General features: G+C 38.7%; 2 protein-coding genes across 6 annotated transcripts in view; both read right to left on the minus strand.

Annotated features, from left to right (window-relative positions):
* Window positions 1–956: 956 nt before the first annotated feature.
* Prp18 (pre-mRNA processing factor 18) lies at window positions 957–14,283 on the minus strand. 2 transcript variants are annotated; one of them, XM_071664657.1, is made up of 3 exons: window positions 14,183–14,283; window positions 12,620–12,676; window positions 957–2,188 (listed from the first exon to the last, which is right to left on the minus strand). In XM_071664657.1, the coding sequence occupies exon 3, from the start codon at window positions 2,180–2,182 to the stop codon at window positions 1,139–1,141; it is 1,044 nt and encodes a 347-aa protein (XP_071520758.1). In that variant the 5' UTR covers window positions 2,183–2,188; window positions 12,620–12,676; window positions 14,183–14,283; the 3' UTR covers window positions 957–1,138. The 2 variants fall into 2 exon arrangements, with proteins under 2 accessions (XP_071520758.1, XP_071520757.1); XM_071664656.1 differs by lacking the exon at window positions 14,183–14,283 and adding an exon at window positions 13,997–14,133.
* Window positions 14,284–17,014: 2,731 nt separating this feature from the next.
* The window catches only part of PIG-B (phosphatidylinositol glycan anchor biosynthesis class B), a 48,877-nt gene continuing 46,748 nt past the window's right edge, over window positions 17,015–19,143 (minus strand). For all 4 annotated transcript variants that reach the window (XM_071664662.1, XM_071664661.1, XM_071664659.1 and 1 more), the window contains one exon: window positions 17,015–17,835. In XM_071664662.1, coding sequence (XP_071520763.1) covers window positions 17,421–17,835 — 415 coding nt within the window. In that variant the 3' untranslated portion in view covers window positions 17,015–17,420. The remainder of the gene's footprint in view (window positions 17,836–19,143) is intronic.

A 19,143-nucleotide genomic window follows, 5' to 3' on the forward strand; every position in this document is an offset into this window, starting at 1 on the left:
TGTGTGTGTGTGTGTAAGTGTGTAAAGAGAGAGAGAGAAGGAGAGGGGGTACAGTCTTGTCAAGGACATTCTTTTTCCTCATGAGTCCATCATTTTCTCACCCAAGTGGAGTGCAGCCTCGATTTAGCAGGAGCCCTATGGAAGGGTTCTTGGAACTATACATTATCATAATAAAAATAATAATAAATGTCATTACTCTATATAACCCTAGAACCCCTGTAGCCTTGAAACTGCCCTCAACATGAAAGTAGGGCAAGTTAGGCTCCTGTGGTTGTAAGAGATATCCAGAGATACCATACTCTTCTCTATCCAGTGGATGAGATACCATGCCCTTTTCTATCCACTGGCAATGATACTTCCTAGACCAAGTGATTTCTCTCTTGTGATGTTACCAAAATATGTTGTGCGGCAAATGATCTAACAATAACAATGTTAGAATCATAGGGCAACATCATTTACTATGCTGAACCATCTTTACTGATGTTAGTAATTTTCTTGATTAAAAACAAATTCCTTCTGAACTTGTTTAACCTTTTTCTTTATTTAAAAGAGTGAAGTGCATGTATTGTTCACCAGTCACTTCCTATGCTACATGAATGTGCACACGGGTGAAAATAATCATCAATAATGTTGAAACATATACAAAACAATTCTGTGTTCTGGTTTAGCTGTTTTAAGTCAGATCTAATGATCATGAAGGTTGAATTACACAGCTAGTGTAGAAATCAAGAAGTTATTCAAAAGTATAAACATGGAAGGAAATAGAAGTGAAGTAGAAGTAAGGGGAGAGTAAGAGTCTGAGAAATGGGAAAAAAGTAATGTTCAAAGAATGGTCTGTAGTTTAAGTATTAAACCATCATATATGTAGTGACATAAATCAGACTAGGTAAAAAAAAAAGATAAAATAGAAATCCCTTTAATTCATCCATGGTGTTGTTTGCAAGGAAAATAATATATTTCACTAATATGTAATTTAATCAACCTGAATAGAATACAGAAAGAACAAAATAATCTATGTCAACAGCAACAGCTTTAATAGGAATGAAACACAGCAATGTTGCATGAAAATAATACAGATGATAATGTAGAAATTCAGAAATTTACATATAATGGCTGTGAAATCTGCTATGATTATAAATTATGATACAGCCTGGTACTCTACACATTTAGAAGGGTCTGCAGAGAAATACTGTTGACACTTTGTCATGAGGCGTTTCAAACCCTGGATATATTTGCGCTGTGTCTCATCATTCAAAACATGAGCTACATGTTTACTGAAGATCTTTTCACGTCCTGTACGAGCATGGATACCAACCATAGTGACACCTATAGGCCAAGGTGCATTTCCAATAGCCATCTGTAGATAAGCATCATTAGCTTTGACATAATCTCTGTCTAAACAGTGTTGCACAATCTCCACCAAGCACTCCATGATATCATCAGGCAAAGAGCGTTTCTTAAGACGTCTGATCAGTGGCTTGAGGTAGGCCTGTGTTTGAGTGTAAGTAGCAGATTCCATCTTGCCTCGTACACTCATCTTCTCATTTTCAGGTCTTGCATTATGTGTACTGCCCCATAATTGTAGTATAAGTTCTACAAACCTCAAGACCACTTTGCATCTTAATTCATTGGTTGAATTACCATTACTGAGATCTTTTGCCATTTCAACCACACTTTCCATGGTGATGACCTCACTAGAAAGGGCCACATTACGAGCCCCTTCACCACCTTCTGTCTTCAAAATTTCATTTAAGTAAGCCTGATCTACACGCTCAAGAGCTTCTTGAAAGTCATTCCTCAAACCTCTGTTAACCTCTGGTTCTAAAATCTCAAGTCTTCTCAGTCTACGAAAAGCATCATGTTCACTCTCACCATAAAGCAAGACTGGCTCCTCTCGTTCTCGCAGTCTTCGAATAACTTCCATACGTGGCAACTCTGGAGCATCACCAACATCTTCATTCATTCCATCCTGAGATGCTGAGGAGTCACCTCCAGTGACAGATGATCCCCCTTGTCCATCACTCCCATCACCTGATCCAATGCCACACTTTTGCCAGTAAGCTTTTGACTGACGTTCAATGAGTTCACCTCTCTTGAAGTATTTCTTTTCTCCTTCAAAAATGCTGCTTTCTTCCAGTGACCTTTTCTTAGATTCAATTTCTTTCCTCAGCAAGCTTAACATATTGCACTGAAAAGAGAAATACATTATTTCAATAGTTACCTAACCCATAAGTACAATGGCAAGTAATGCGGCTCAAAATATAAAAATACATTATCACTTATGTAGATCAATTGTAACCAAAACAAAATAACAAAGGTATAAGTTCACTGCATCTGTCTGCTTATGAAAAAAACGAAACACTAGAAACTGTTGAAATGTATATCATCAATCACATTTCTTGCATTTCAACTTCTACAAGATGGAACAAGAAGCCAATGGGGAGTGCTTATCCTCCTCAAAGGGTCAGGCTGGAGCATCTGAATGTGTGGACGTAACTAAGATGAGAAGAGAGAAAAGACAGGAACTATGCTTGAGGGAAGGAACCTAGATGTCCTTAGTCTGAGTAAAATAAAGTTCAAGGGTATAAAAGAAGAATCAAATGGATATATATATATATATATATATTTCTTCTTTCTTTCAAACTATTCGCCATTTCCCGCATTAGCGAGGTAGCGTTAAGAACAGAGGACTGGGGCTTTGAGGGACTACCCTCACCTGGCCCAATTCTCTGTTCCTTCTTTTGGAAAAAAAAAAAAAACGAGAGGGGAGGATTTCCAGCCCCCCGCTCCCTCCCCTTTTAGTCGCCTTCTACGACACGCAGGGAATACGTGGGAAGTATTCTTGCTCCCCTATCCCCAGGGATAGGCATTTGGACGATTTTTGCAGGGAAAAAATGCAATTGAGTGGGAGATGTATAAAAGAAAGAGACAGGAGGTCAAGAGAAAGGTGCAAGAGGTGAAAAAAAGGGCAAATGAGAGTTGGGGTGAGAGAGTATCATTAAATTTTAGGGAGAATAAAAAGATGTTCTGGAAGGAGGTAAATAAAGTGCGTAAGACAAGGGAGCAAATGGGAACTTCAGTGAAGGGCGCAAATGGGGAGGTGATAACAAGTAGTGGTGATGTGAGAAGGAGATGGAGTGAGTATTTCGAAGGTTTGTTGAATGTGTTTGATGATAGAGTGGCAGATATAGGGTGTTTTGGTCGAGGTGGTGTGCAAAGTGAGAGGGTTAGGGAAAATGATTTGGTAAACAGAGAAGAGGTAGTGAAAGCTTTGCGGAAGATGAAAGCCGGCAAGGCAGCAGGTTTGGATGGTATTGCAGTGGAATTTATAAAAAAAGGGGGTGACTGTATTGTTGACTGGTTGGTAAGGTTATTTAATGTATGTATGACTCATGGTGAGGTGCCTGAGGATTGGCGGAATGCGTGCATAGTGCCATTGTGCAAAGGCAAAGGGGATAAGAGTGAGTGCTCAAATTACAGAGGTATAAGTTTGTTGAGTATTCCTGGTAAATTATATGGGAGGGTATTGATTGAGAGGGTGAAGGCATGTACAGAGCATCAGATTGGGGAAGAGCAGTGTGGTTTCAGAAGTGGTAGAGGATGTGTGGATCAGGTGTTTGCTTTGAAGAATGTATGTGAGAAATACTTAGAAAAGCAAAGGGATTTGTATGTAGCTTTTATGGATCTGGAGAAGGCATATGATAGAGTTGATAGAGATGCTCTGTGGAAGGTATTAAGAATATATGGTGTGGGAGGAAAGTTGTTAGAAGCAGTGAAAAGTTTTTATCGAGGATGTAAGGCATGTGTACGTGTAGGAAGAGAGGAAAGTGATTGGTTCTCAGTGAATGTAGGTTTGCGGCAGGGGTGTGTGATGTCTCCATGGTTGTTTAATTTGTTTATGGATGGGGTTGTTAGGGAGGTAAATGCAAGAGTTTTGGAAAGAGGGGCAAGTATGAAGTCTGTTGGGGATGAGAGAGCTTGGGAAGTGAGTCAGTTGTTGTTCGCTGATGACACAGCGCTGGTGGCTGATTCATGTGTGAAACTGCAGAAGCTGGTGACTGAGTTTGGTAAAGTGTGTGGAAGAAGAAAGTTAAGAGTAAATGTGAATAAGAGCAAGGTTATTAGGTACAGTAGGGTTGAGGGTCAAGTCAATTGGGAGGTGAGTTTGAATGGAGAAAAACTGGAGGAAGTGAAGTGTTTTAGATATCTGGGAGTGGATCTGGCAGCGGATGGAACCATGGAAGCGGAAGTGGATCATAGGGTGGGGGAGGGGGCGAAAATTCTGGGGGCCTTGAAGAATGTGTGAAGTCGAGAACATTATCTCGGAAAGCAAAAATGGGTATGTTTGAAGGAATAGTGGTTCCAACAATGTTGTATGGTTGCGAGGCGTGGGCTATGGATAGAGTTGTGCGCAGGAGGATGGATGTGCTGGAAATGAGATGTTTGAGGACAATGTGTGGTGTGAGGTGGTTTGATCGAGTGAGTAACGTAAGGGTAAGAGAGATGTGTGGAAATAAAAAGAGCGTGGTTGAGAGAGCAGAAGAGGGTGTTTTGAAGTGGTTTGAGCACATGGAGAGGATGAGTGAGGAAAGATTGACCAAGAGGATATATGTGTCGGAGGTGGAGGGAACAAGGAGAAGAGGGAGACCAAATTGGAGGTGGAAAGATGGAGTGAAAAAGATTTTGTGTGATCGGGGCCTGAACATGCGGGAGGGTGAAAGGAGGGCAAGGAATAGAGTGAATTGGAGCGATGTGGTATACCGGGGCTGACGTGCTGTCAGTGGATTGAATCAAGGCATGTGAAGCGTCTGGGGTAAACCATGGAAAGCTGTGTAGGTATGTATATTTGCGTGTGTGGACATATGTATATACATGTGTATGGGGGGGGGGGGGGGGGGGGTGGGCCATTTCTTTCGTCTGTTTCCTTGCGCTACCTCGCAAACGCGGGAGACAGCGACAAAGTATAATAAAAAAATAATATATAATATATATATATATTTTTTTTATGTTGAAGGCTCCAGTCATGGACCAAAGTACACATCAAGGCTGGGCCTTAATTAAAATATAGAGAATTATGAAATAGAAAAAGAAAAGACATGGGAAAATATTTATGAATTTTTGAGAAAGTGAAAAACTTGTCTTTTGAAGTGAGCCAGGTCACAGATACTGGGAAAGACATGAGAAGGTAGAGAGTTCCTGAGTGGACAGGCAATTGGCAAGAGTACTTACGTGAATGAAAGTAATAATAATAAGCAAGGTTTGATTAGATGCATGGTGCTTGTGAGAACATGGTAGGATTAGCCCAGTAGTCCTGTTTTGATGAAACAGAAAGTAAGACCAGCAATCCTGATATGGAGAGTGTAAGATGGTTCTGGACACCACTTTAACGTTAGTCAGGATGGTAGTACAAACCTGAGCAGCTGTTGTCAACAACCTAAAGTCTGAAGTTAGTATGAAGTCAAGATCTAAGAAGGTGTGGCACTCCTGCTGAAGCTGGAATTATAAGTGCGTATGAAAAAGTGTAAGGAGGGAGCTCCAGACTAATGAGGTAAAAATGAGAAAGGATTGTGAAGGATGAGTGATTGTTAGTGCTTTTGCACCTGGACATTAGAAGAAAGATCATGAAAGGCAACAGTTTCGATGCAAGAGACTAGCATTAGCAATGGGTGATTCAAATGCAAAGGAGAGTGATGTGGAAGTTGAGGGTATAACAAGGGGGATAGGGTATTCAGTAATGAGAATGTAAATGGTGAACAGCTTATGGGGTTGTGTGCAGAAAAATGGCTGGTGATTGTGAATAAAAGAGGGACCTATACAAATATATGTATGTGAGTAGGAAAGGCAGTCAGCAAACATAACTGGGTTACATACTAACTGATAGGCATGCAAAAGAGACTTCTGGATGTGAGTGTGATGATGGGGGTATCTGGTGGGATGCCTGATCATTACATTGTGGAGGCAAGGATGAAGCTTTGTTGAGGTTGTTGGAAAAGAGAAAACAGTATGGGTAAAAAGAAAGCAGTGAAAGTAAATGAATTTGGAAAGAGTCTGTGTTAAGAATTACCAGGAGAACCTGAGTATAGAATAGCAAAAGGTGAGTAAATGAAGCAAGGGGAATGGGTGAGGAAAAGGAAATATCTAGGGAAGCAGCACTGACATATGTGAGAGATGCAATGTCATGCATAAGGTAGGAGGCGATGGGTAGGTTGGATCAAACCACCTCACACCACATGTCCTTAAACATTTCATCTCCAAAATATCCACCCTCCTTTGCAATCGGGACCTGAACATACAGGAGGGTGAGAGGCATGTAAGGAATAGGGTGAACTGGACTGAACCAGGGCATGTGAAACGTCTGTGGTAAACCATGGAAAGGTCTGTGGGGCCTGGATGCGAATAGGGAGCTGTGGTTTTGGTGCATTACACATGACAGCTAGAGACTAAGTATGATTGAATGTGGCCTTTTCAGGGGGTAGCGATGCTGTTTCCGTGGGATGGGGTAGAGTCAGGAATGGATGAAGGCAAGCAAGTATGAATAATGTCCGTGTTCCGTTCTGACTGACCGGTAGGATCTCAAAATGGATGTAAGTCGAATGCATATCAGCACGGCATGTAGAATTCGTAAACCTGTACAGTATTCTTTTATCCTTATCAATTTCTCTCACGATTATCTCATATTCTATTAAACAACTTTTTTATATGATTCTCTAGTTTCTTTTTACCTTCAATTCAAGATTCTTTGGTTCATACTTCATCATTTTTATTATTATTTCTTAATTCATATGTTTTTTCTGGTCGTATGTACAAATGGTCATTAGTTGCACAGGTTGTATTTAGGGGATTAGGTGTACTTACATATATACTAAAACCTCTGTTATTTGCAATTCGAGACAATATATTATTCAAACCAATGTATGCTTTTCAATTTTGATTCTCAACCCTCGAATACCCTAAAAAATTCAAAAATAAGTAGAATTATTTCAAATTGTATGCACACTGCACTGCAACGATTTGTGTACTCACCACCCAGTGTTTTGGGGTGCTGGTGATTGTTTACTGTCTCCTAAGTGCCTTCTAACATGGTTTTGTGTGCTGCTCTTGCACATTTGTGTACTTTGTGCACCCCTGATTACTGTTGTGGACAATGGCCCGTTTCAAGCATCATCAGCAATTGCCTGACAGCTCCTCCAAGCCTTCTATGTCTCACAAGAAGCACAATCAGAACATTTCAAGACAGGGATATGGAAAAAACTGACTAGGGATCAGTTCAAGGCAGCACTTACAAAGGATTTTGCCATCTGTATGACGACTATTTACATCAATATGAAGCAGATCAATGCATCTAATGATTCTTATTTGCATACATATTTGAGCATTCCCTGTGTAATTTATTTACAAATAAGTAAAATATCTTAAAATTTGTGTGTGTGGTAGAGAGTGTACCAAAACTTCCTTAGGTTGGTGGTTAGAATAAGCATGAGTCATGGGTGGAGTGCACCATGTTCCCACAAGTGGGTGAATTGAGCAGTTACTAATATTGTGTGTGGATCTTAGATCCTTGTGCAATTTGGGTATACCCACTAATGTGACTTTCCCACTGTTTGTGTATGTAAATATGGTATCTGATCATCCAACATCATCTACTACCTAAGAACCAGCAGTTAAATGGAAGAGAACCTCTCTGACCTTAGAAATGAAGCTTGAAATCTTACAGCATACTGATGCTGGTGAGGGAGTATCAGAGGTTAGGAATGCTCACAATGTGGTGAATCAACAATTTGTAACATATAGAAGAATGCAGGGAAAAGTTGAATTGATGCAGTACACTTTACTCCACTGTCTGCCAAGGTAACCACAAGGGTTGAAATCTGCTTATGGAATAAATGGAGAAAGTGTGCTCATTATACATAAAGCTCTTAAGATTTATAAAAATTTATGTAAAGACAATGCAACTGAGCCAAGGCCATTTCAAGCAAGTAAAGAATGGCTAGAGAAGTATATTCTAAGCAAGAAGCTACATAAAGTGAAGTTAACTGGAAAATCTGCCAGTGTTAGTCATGAAGCTTCGGCACACATCCCCATTTTTTTTTAATGTTTATTGGTTCGTTCTATGCAATCTCTCTTTTTGCAAGGCTTTCACAGAACATACCCTTCACATAAAATGAGGGATGAGCAATTCTGAATTATTCAATATATTCTTTTTTCTTTCTTTCATACTATTCGCCATTTCCCGCATTAGTGAGGTAGCGTTAAGAACAGAGGACTGGGCCTTTGAGGGAATATCCTCACCTGGCCCCCTTCTCTGTTCCTTCTTTTGGGGAAAAAAAAAAAAATATCAATATATATCAATATATCAAAAACTTTAATAACTTGTATTTGTTATCTGAAATGGCAGATTCCCAAAGCATGTCAAATAAAAAGAGTTTTTCATAAATATATATTATCCCTGGGGATGGGGAGAAAGAATACTTCCCACATATTCCCTGTGTGTTGTAGAAGGTGACTAAAAGGGGAGAGAGTGGGAGCTGGAAATCCCCCCCCCCTCTCGTTTTTAATCTTCCAAAAGAAGGAACAGAAGGGCCAAGTGAGGATATTCTCTCAAAGGCTCAGTCCTCTGTTCTTAAGGTTACCTTGCTGATGCAGGAAATGGCAAATAAGTGTGAAATATATACCATGTCGTTCCAATTCACTCTATTCCTTGCATGCCTTTGACCCTCCTGTATGTTCAGGCCCCGATCACTCAAAATCTTCTTCACCCCATCCTTCCACCTCCAATTTGGTCTCCCACTTCTCCTCGTTCCCTCCATCTCTGACACATATATCCTCTTGGTCAATCTTTCCTTACTCATTCTCTCCATGTGACCAAACCATTTCAAAACACCCTCTACTGCTCTCTCAACCCCACTCTTTTTATTACCACGCATCTCTCTTAACCCTATAATTACTTACTCGATCAAACCACCTCACACCACATATCGTCCTCAAACATCTCATTTCCAGCACATCCACCCTCCTCTGTACACCTCTATCCATAGCCCACGCCTTGCAACCATACAAAATTGCTGGAACCACTATTCCTTCAAACATACCCATTTTTGCTTTCCGAGATAATGTTCTCGACTTCCACACATTCTTCAATGCTCCCAGAACTTTCGCCCCCTCCCACACCCTATGATTTACTTCCACTTCCATGGTTCCATCCGCTGCCAAATCCACTCCCAGATATCTAAGACATTTCACTTCCTCCAGTTTTTCTCCATTCAAACTTACCTCCCAGTTGACTTGTCCCTCAACCCTACTGTACCGAATAACCTTGCCCTTATTCACATTTACTCTCAGCTTTCTTCTTTCACACACTTTACCAAACTCAGTCACCAGCTTTTGCAGTCCCTCACACGAATCAGCCACCAGTGCTGTATCATCAGCACACAACAACTGACTCACTTCCCAAGCTCTCTCATCCACAACAGACTGCATACTTGCCCCTCTTTCCAAAACTCTTGCATTCACCTCCCTAACAACCCCATCCATAAACAAATTAAACAACCATGGAGACATCACACACCCCTGCCGCAAACCTTCCTTCACTGAGAACCAATCACTTTCCTCTCTTCCTACACGTACACATGCCTTTAATCCTCGATAAAAACTTTTTACTGCTTCTAAAAACTTGCCTCCCACACCACATATTCTTAATACCTTCCACAAAGCATCTCTATCAACTCTATTATATGCCTTCTCCAGATCCATAAATGCTACATACAAATCCATTTACTTTTCTAAGTATTTCTCACATTTATTCTTCAAAGCATACACCTGATCCACACATCCTCTACCACTTCTGAAACCACACTGCTCTTCCCCAATCTGATGCTCTGTACATGCCTTTACCCTCTCAATCAATACCCTCCCATATAATTTACCAGGAATACTCAACAAACTTATACCTCTGTAATTTGAGCACTCACTTTTATCCCCTTTGCCTTTGTACAATGGCACTATGCAAGCATTCCGCCAATCCTCAGACACCTCACCATGAGTCATACATACAATAAATAACCTTAACAACCAGTCAACAATACAGTCACCCCTTTTTTAATAAATTCCACTGCAATACCATCCAAACCCGCTGCCTTGCCGGCTTTCATCTTCCACAAAGCTTTTACTACCTCTCCACTGTTTACTAAATCATTTTCCCAAACCCTCTCACTTTGCACACCACCATGACAAAAACACCATATATCTGCCACTCTATCATCAAGCACATTCAACAAACCTTCACAATACTCACTCCATCTCCTTCTCACATCACCACTACTTGTTATCACCTCCCCATTAGCCCCCTTCACTAAAGTTCCCATTTGTTCCCTTATCTTACGCACTTTATTTACCTCCTTCCAAAACATCTCTTTAGTCTCCCTAAAATTCAATGATACTCTCTCACCCCAACTCTCATTTGCCCTCTTTTTCACCTCTTGCACCTTTCTCTTGACCTCCTGCCTCTTTCTTTTATGCATCTCCCACTCATTTGCATTACTTCCCTGCAAAAAGCATCCAAATGCCTCTTTCTTCTCTTTCACTAATAATCTTCTTCATCCCACCACTCACTACCCTTTCTAATCTGCCCACCTCCCACGCTTCTCATGCCACAAGCATCTTATAATTATTATCATTACACTTGATCGCTGTTTCCCGCATCAGTGAGGGAGCATCAGGAAACCAACAAAGAATGGCCTATCCACACATATACTTATATACATATATACATAAATGCCCATGTACATCTACATATCGACATATACATGTATATACATACACATACACAGACATATACATATTTACAGATGTACATATTCATACTTCATCCATTCCTGGCACTACCCTGCCCCACAGGAAACATCATCACCATCCCCTGCTTCAGTGAGGTAGTGCCAGGAAAACAGACAAAAAAGGCCACATTCATTCACACTCAGTCTCTAGCTCTCATGTGCAATGCACCAAAACCACAGCTCCCTATCCACATCCAGGCCCCATACACCTTTCCGTAATTTACCCCAGACGTTTCACATATCCTGGGTCAGTCCACTGACAGCATGGTGACCCCGGTATATCATTATTATTATCGACATTATGATAATTACCTTTTCTCACATTAGTGAAGTAGCACCAGAAAAATAGAAAAAGAAAGACCCATCCACTCACATATACCCATATATACATCCATGCACAAATACATACATATACATATCAACATACATAGATATATACATCTAAATAAATGTATATATTCATACTTGCTTGCCTTCATCCATTCCCAGCACCATCCTGCCCCCCCCATTGGAAACAGCATCGCCACCCCCTGCATGAGCGAGGTAGTGCCAGGAAAACAGAAAAAAGGCCACATTTGCTCACACTCAGTCTCTAGTTGTCATGTGTAATGCATCAAAACCACAGCTCCCTATCCACATCCAGGCCCAACAGACCTTTCAATCGTTTACCCCTGATATTTCACATGCCCTGATTTATTCCACTGACAGCAGGTCAACCTTGGTATACCACATCATTTTGGTGAATTATATATGACAGTCAATGCAGGAAACATTGAAACAATGTGAAAAGAAATTAGACACCATATCTCTATTTATTTCCTGTCTTCTTTCTTTCTTTTTTCTTTTTTTTCAAAATTCTTTGCTGTTTGCTGGATTTGCTATGGAGCATCAGGAATGGATGAAGAAAAGGTCTTATTCACTCACATCCATTCTCTAGCTGTCGCGTCTAATGCACCAAAGCCTTAAGAGTTTAGATTAAATTGCCTGAATGCAGTTTCCTATGGATCACATAGTAAAAGTTCATGAAGTGTTACTCAATGCTGAGAGGGTTCTAAATGTTACTGAATGTCCATGGTCCAAAAATGCAAACAAAGCATGAGCATTCACTAGACTGGCTGGGCTTACTAGGCATTTTGTGCAAGGGTTTAGCAATTCAGCCAATCTAATCCTCTCACTAATGTGCTGAAGAAGGGTAAGTGCTCTTCTGCCACAACAGAATGCCTTTCAGACCCTAAAGAGTAAACTGGTCTTAGCCCCATCCTGAAGTTCCTTGATTTTCCTCTACCCACCATTATATGATGAAAGCTTGTGCCATAGGGTTCAACACAGCCCTTATGCAAGTGCTAGGAAAATGCCCACACACCACTGCACATGGAAATCATACTCTATCAAAGCTGAGAGTATTGTTCTAACATCAAACACAAACAGATCACCGTGGTGTGGACTCTAAAACATTTTAACACCAAGTATAATAATATTAGGTATGGATTTCCCCACTAAATTATGAGTAGCACTGCCATGCCCAGAATGGGAATTGGGTGGAGAGGTAGGGGCAATCTAACCTTATACCAAAACAAATTCATAATGCAAGAATGAATGTCCAATGGCCAGTTCAGAATACCTACATACAGGAACATCCTGCCTCAAATTCAAAATGGCTACTTTCAGGATTGGTCTGCAACATATTTAAAATGGCTACTTTTGGGACTGATTAAAATGGCTTCACACAAGATAGTCCTAAAGCAGACTCTATCCTAATCTAAAATAACATAAACCTAATTCGAACTTACCTTTGATTCACTTGAAGACCACAACCTGTAACTCTGATGTTGTCCACAAGCACTCACCTGAAGGTAAAATGAAATTTTCATTTCTTTTTTACTGCAATCAATCCATTTTGCTGCCTATTTCTACTGTTCTATAGCATTCTGTAACTCATGCTTTAAAATGGCCTTCTATATCATCAAATTCATTTACTCCAGCTTCTGATATATTTCGTGTGAAGAAACAAACAAATCTTGAAAGTTACAGAATTCTGTATTACTGAGATTAGCAACAGCATCCTGTACCTAATGGAGGAACCATTTATATGAAAACAACTCCTTACTACATCAGCATCATCCTAAACAGCCCTGTCTAGGGTACTGCAACTGTAAATGCATAGTTTAAGGATGGGCATTTACTTAATGACTTACTTTGGGGTTGTTAAATCACTTGAAATTAAAAGCTGCATGTCTACAACAATGGTATTCAACAAAATGAAACATATCAACATACGTATTGCCCAAACCATGTAAACACTTTTCACACAATGTAACCCATAATGTATGTCAATCATTAAGGCCCAGTCCCTTCACCTTTTAAGCACTCAGTATCCTCAATAGCACCAACACCTGCAGTATGGGTAGGAGTGCTCGATAAAAAAACTCTTTCAGCAAATATAAAAAAATGTCCCTACAGAAGCAATGATTCCATAAGAGCAGAATGCAAATCATAATCCTGGAAAATGCGCATCCACCCTAATATTAATTACTTCATTGCTTTCTATTGTATGACAATAAATGCGATTATGATGAGGGCTTTAATAAATGAAGAAAAATGTAGGATAAAAAATCAATGAAACCTAATAGATACTCATCTTACCTATATGAGTAGCCAAAGCTTACTTAATTAGGAATCCTGGTCTGAAAAGTATGTGGATATTATGGATGCAAGGTTAGTTTGACGAATGTGCATGCAACTCACACTATGGAAGGAAGAAAATAATACTATTAACGTAATTTAGCAACAATTTTGAAATCTAAAAAAAAATCTCAGCCTCAAGGAGAGGTGAAGTAGAAGCTTTCCAAAGTTGTGTAGATTTCTAGTACAACGTTTGACCTACTTCACCTATGCATTTTCTTTGATCATCATAACCGTGCCAACTCGTTTATCTATCTTTCATAAGATAAAATGAGACTTCCAAATAACGCCCTCCCGATTTAAAACTTATGCCGACCGAGTACATAAAAGTTGTCCATACGTTATTACTGTGGTGCCCCTACACTGCAACTTGTATATATCTACTGCCCTTGTATAAATCCACTAAAAGACTACTCCATTTCTCACTAGAAGCCAACAATAAATCAAACTAAAGAAGGAAGAGGTCCCTGTCAAATTTTACTCACTTTAAAGATGGAAGAGAACTGACAGGCAACAAGGGTTAACCTTGTGGACTTCATATACACAAATTCTGTAAATGGACCCTTCTCCTTTTACAATTTCTGAATTTACTCCCTAACGTAAATAGAAAATACAGTGCTGTGTAACCCTTCTATTCTAGTGTTAAATACACAACAATATACAATACTAACCAAGTACGTACGTATTTTCCTACACTGTTTACTGTGTTCGAATCGTCAGACGTGATGTTTTAAACATATCTTATATTTTCAAGTTTATATATCTTACATATCAAATTTATATTGAAACTATCTTAATATTATGTCGTTTATTTTCACTACAAATTTTGTATTAAGAGAAGTCGCTTTGAAAAATATATATTGTTCAAAGAATTCGAACACATACATGTCAATATATCATTAATGTATTTTGATATTACTTTGTTTCCCTGAATAGAATTTATCCATTTCAGTTATTACGCACAGCTCTGTAGCACTAGATGCTTTCCTTTGACCACCGTATATACTTTTATGTCAATATTTAGTTTTACAAGGTCATTGTTGAGCCTCTTGGCCCGCGTGCCGACCAAAGAACCTGAAAACTCCTTTCAATGTGTCAAACAAGTAACCCCAATAAACGAAAATTTGCATATCCCTTCAACAAGATCATTAAGACAAGAGTGGGTGGCAAACTTTGTCCAGATGACACGTATCTCTTTCAGCTCTTCACTAATCTTTCCTTAGGTCATGAATTATGTAGTGATTCTTTTTGTTTCAAGAGCCTTGAAAATATATTTTTTAAATCTTCCAAATTACTGTACACAAATCATAATTTCATAAAACTTTTTTGTTTCTGCTCTCTAAATTCAGATATAATAGCTATTATCATTGTTATCATTACTTCCGTATTCCAGCATAATTCAAGATCACGAAATTAGACCAGCCTGCATTATATGTACAGGTGGTTTTAGGGAAACCTTCCTCCCCCAAAGGATATTATATTGTTCACAACCATTTTTATTCTACGGGATATGTCATCATTTTTGGTTTCTCTCATTGGCTTTAATTTACGAGGTTGTTGCCTCTCTGTCTTGATGTTTATCTCATATATGAATAACTACTGATTACACCAATGTTTTCATAACTACGTGGTTATCAATTGTTATGTATAACAAGGTAAGATTGCAGTTTGTGGACAGAATGCCAGTAGTCCACGTGGTAGTGAGGCAGAAAGAAAAGACAGCTACCTGGGCCAGAGTGAACGATTGCTGATTTATATTAATAAAAATGTGTTCTGAGAAATTTGACAGCAAATGTACCAGTGGAGACAGTTGGAGTATAAGGTATAAAAGAAGTAACAGATTGTAAAGTCAAAACAACAAAGGAATGTAGAATATATCATATCAAATGTTGACGTTGTTGATTTTCTGTTTTTCATTTTTTTTTTCATTCACGCTGTTGCTGGGACACATAACTGATGTCCAAACTGACCCAAACTTCACATAATTCCTTCATGTTATAAATGCAATAAATTTAACACAGGGACAGAAGAAACCAATCCAAGTTCTGCGATCATAGGCAAATGATGCACCCTATATATCAAATGCAATTCTAGAACAAAGGTTCTTAAACTTATTTTTACCTTGTGCTCCCCTTACAGGCATCTCTGACTCTATTCCCTTACGTTTAAGTGTACTTAATATTACTAAAGTGGATGTGAGCAGATGCGGCCTTCATCTGTTTCTGGTGCTACCTTGTATTGGGGGAATTAGCGATCAAGTATGAAAAAAAAAGTGTGAAACGTTATATCAATATCAGAACAAAACAGAAATTGTCCTCCTATAGTTTCATTGAATAACCCTTAACAACCAGCTGTTATGCAAAGATTCTGAAAAAAAATATTTGAAAAAGTATTACAAGCAAGTACATATCTTTTAATGGGATGAGTGGTACAGACTCTTTTCTCTTTCAAGTCTTGCTATATTCGACGATGAAAATTGCTTTCTACATTAAGCTTGTTTCATAGCTTTGTTTTGCTTCTAACCTGTTCTGAAAATCCTATCTCACACAGATGCATTAATGAAAATGGGACTAACAAATTCATTATTATATATGGTGTCCATGGTGTATATGGTGTCTTTGAATTACCAACAAAAGTTTCTGTATCAGTTACTAGAGCATATTACTAGTACTTTATTTTCATACATGATTGTCGATTCTTGCATGAGCAAAGTAGCATTAAGAATAGATGACTGAGCCTTAAAAGAAAATTTCCTCACTTGGCTCCTTGCTCTGTTCCTTTTTTGGAAAGTTACACAGGAATGGAGGATTTCCAGACACCTGGATAGAAAAGGCATTGTAGTGGATATGGGGTTTTGTGTTTAAGTAGTGGAGTACCAAGTCTACATCTAGAAACTGCCTTTTGTTAGCCTGTGGGGTTGAAGTTAGGGACCCATTCTTCAATCTAAACCCCACATAAGGGGCATGCTTAAATATATCTGTTCCTTCTGATATATCTGTTAATGAGTTTATGATTATAAATAGATTGATAGCTTTATAATACAAAGGCTATCAAGTTTGTTAGCTGAATAGTTTTTGACAAATTTGTTAATCTATCTGTTCCTATCTGGAACTTCTTCAAGGGGGTGGCCACAACAATAAAGTCTCCATAACCAGTGAACTCCATTGCCACTTAGCCTTTAGAGCCTCACCCTTAGCAGGTCACTGGCAGAGGGAAACTCTTGTCCTCTTGCCTAATGTACCCAGTGTTTCCAATGACTACTTCTACCTAATGCTCCTGCCTGATGTTTCTACTAGCTACTTCTGCAAAATGTTTTTACCTAATGCTCCTGCCTAAATGTTCCTACATACTACATCTATCTACTGCTCCGAGCATTTTGCCAAAAGGCAGGGTTTGCACAGTGATCACCACAGGAAAATCTAGAGTATATGATGACAACAGTTTTATCATGAAAGCCCAATGGCTAACATTGTATATAAAAAGTGTGAGCAATAAAACTATCCTTAAAAAGTTTAAAAACTCTTATTTGAATCATTGGTAAATGATTAACAATTATAACCATACTATATGCCTGACATGAGTCTTTGGTATGCAATATCTTATACAGTTTTCAAGAAAGATGACCTGCAGAATAGTTAAGCACTTTCACATTCTTAAATCACTTATAAATAAATACAGAAGGAATGAACTATAATTTAAGACAAAAATATGATAATACATTGAGAAATAATTCATTATATTTATGTAAAAAATGTTTTTATCTTGAAAACACAGCAGAGAGAAATACACTTACAGCATTATTATTTAATAACATATGTACTGCCAATGGTAGAGTTTACTAAATAAGTGGTATGGAAGATAATAATATCACAGAATGCATCTTAAAGTAAATAAATTTAAAATGAAATATTATCTGCAGTATACTAGAATGTACTTACTTCTCCTGCCATCTTCTATATGAGCATGAAAAACTTCATAACACAATTGGTAGTGATGTTGTTCTAAGAAGTACAATATTCTATCTCTCATGATATCAAACAAAACTAAATGAGTTGGTAAGTCTTTGTATACAGACTGATGAAAGTCATTCCTGACATCATCTACTTCAACATGTTTTCTGGAGTCTGCAAAACTGCCTGCATTCTCTTTTGTATCATAGACTGTGTCTGTCTGCCTTAGAGAGCTGGAGGTTTGGCCATATTCTTGGTGTAGCCAGGTAAGTGGGTCTTGCTCAAATATATCTGCCTCATCCATATAATGTTCCTTCTGCAGGAGATTTGGTTCACAGGTCAGAAACCGCATCGATATGTTTTGGTGGAAATGACTGAAATTGATAATGGATACTGATTATACACATGCATGTACAAAATATACAACGTAATATAAACTTTCACATGATATTTGCCTTCTTCATCTGTAATTACAGCATCACAACAAAATCTTAATCACTGTAGTTAATACAATAAGAAAAATTATACATGCCATTTCACACTTAAGAGTAAGGATGCCCCTATTAAACCTCTTTTGAACTAATACTCTCCCCACAAGTATTTCCATCCTATACCTGCTGGTTAACTGAGTGATATACTGGGTAAAATCCCTTTAGTGGAAAGGCTTCCCTGCTTTCAGTAACTTTTTACACTAGTTACCTGAGGAGATATCTTCCATACAGCCCCTTCTAAGTGTAAATTCTGGTACCTCAACAAAGCTGACAGGAATAACTCGCATAACTTCTTTTCTGACTTTCCTTGAGTAAATAACTGTCTCTTATGTGGCGATGCTTCTATCGCTGCAAAACACATAGCAAAAATTATTTTTACAGGAATAGAAGCATTTATCTGTCCTCCTCAAAGATGACCTCCTCTTCCAATCAATCGTTCAACTGTTCCTGTTCTAAGGCCATTCAGGCAAGGGATCAGGCATATTGGGCTTGAAAAAATTCTTCCACTGATTCCATTCAACTTTTAGCCTTAATGTTCATCAACATATATTTCAACCCCAGATTTAAATCAAGCATAAAAATTAGTCCTTACACTAGTGTTTTCAAACAAATAGATTTTCCTCACAAATATACCAAAAATTGCAGCAGGGAATTTTTTAGCCCAATTTTTTTTTCATTTACCCTGAAGGAAGTGGAATGTTTTTAGACACCTTGCAGTGGACATAGCAGCTGAAGGAACCATGGAAGGTGAAGTATGCCATGAGGTGGGTGAGGTGACTAAGGTCCTTGGCACACTGAAGAGAGTGAAAAGAGATGTCATTGTCTGTGAGTTAAGAGATCGATATGTTTCATGGTATGGCAATCCCAATGGTGTTGCATGGATGTTAGGTATGGAAGAAGGCAGATGTTTTGGAAATGAAATCCTTAAGGATGGAAGGGGATGTGAAGAAGGATGATTAAGAAATGATTAGGTTAGAGAGAAGTGTGATATTAAGAAGTCTATGTTTGAGAAAGCTGCAGAGGGTGTGCTACACTGATGGTTTGAACAAAGGGAAAGGATGAGTAGAAACAGGCTGACGAAGAGGGTCTACATGTCAAAAGTGGAAGGGACAAGAATGGGGTAATTAAGAATGAGATGAATAATGAAATGACTGGGGCCTGAACATGCAGGAGAGTGTGAGGTGTGCATGT

This window comes from Panulirus ornatus, chromosome 9 (genome assembly GCF_036320965.1).
Source record: "Panulirus ornatus isolate Po-2019 chromosome 9, ASM3632096v1, whole genome shotgun sequence".
In the NCBI taxonomy this organism is placed as follows: Eukaryota; Metazoa; Arthropoda; class Malacostraca; order Decapoda; family Palinuridae; genus Panulirus; species Panulirus ornatus.

Bases quoted from the DNA above. Each gene is read 5' to 3' on its own strand.
- Prp18 (XM_071664656.1), bottom strand. From the start codon at position 14,050: ATGAAGTCCACAAGGTTAACCCTTGTTGCCTGTCAGTTCTCTTCCATC. The intron at 12,677-13,996 runs GTGAGTAAAATT...TTTTACCTTCAG, and splicing joins AGTTCTCTTCCATCTTTAAA to GTGAGTGCTTGTGGACAACA. The intron at 2,189-12,619 runs GTAAGTTCGAAT...TTCTCTTTTCAG, and splicing joins GGTCTTCAAGTGAATCAAAG to TGCAATATGTTAAGCTTGCT.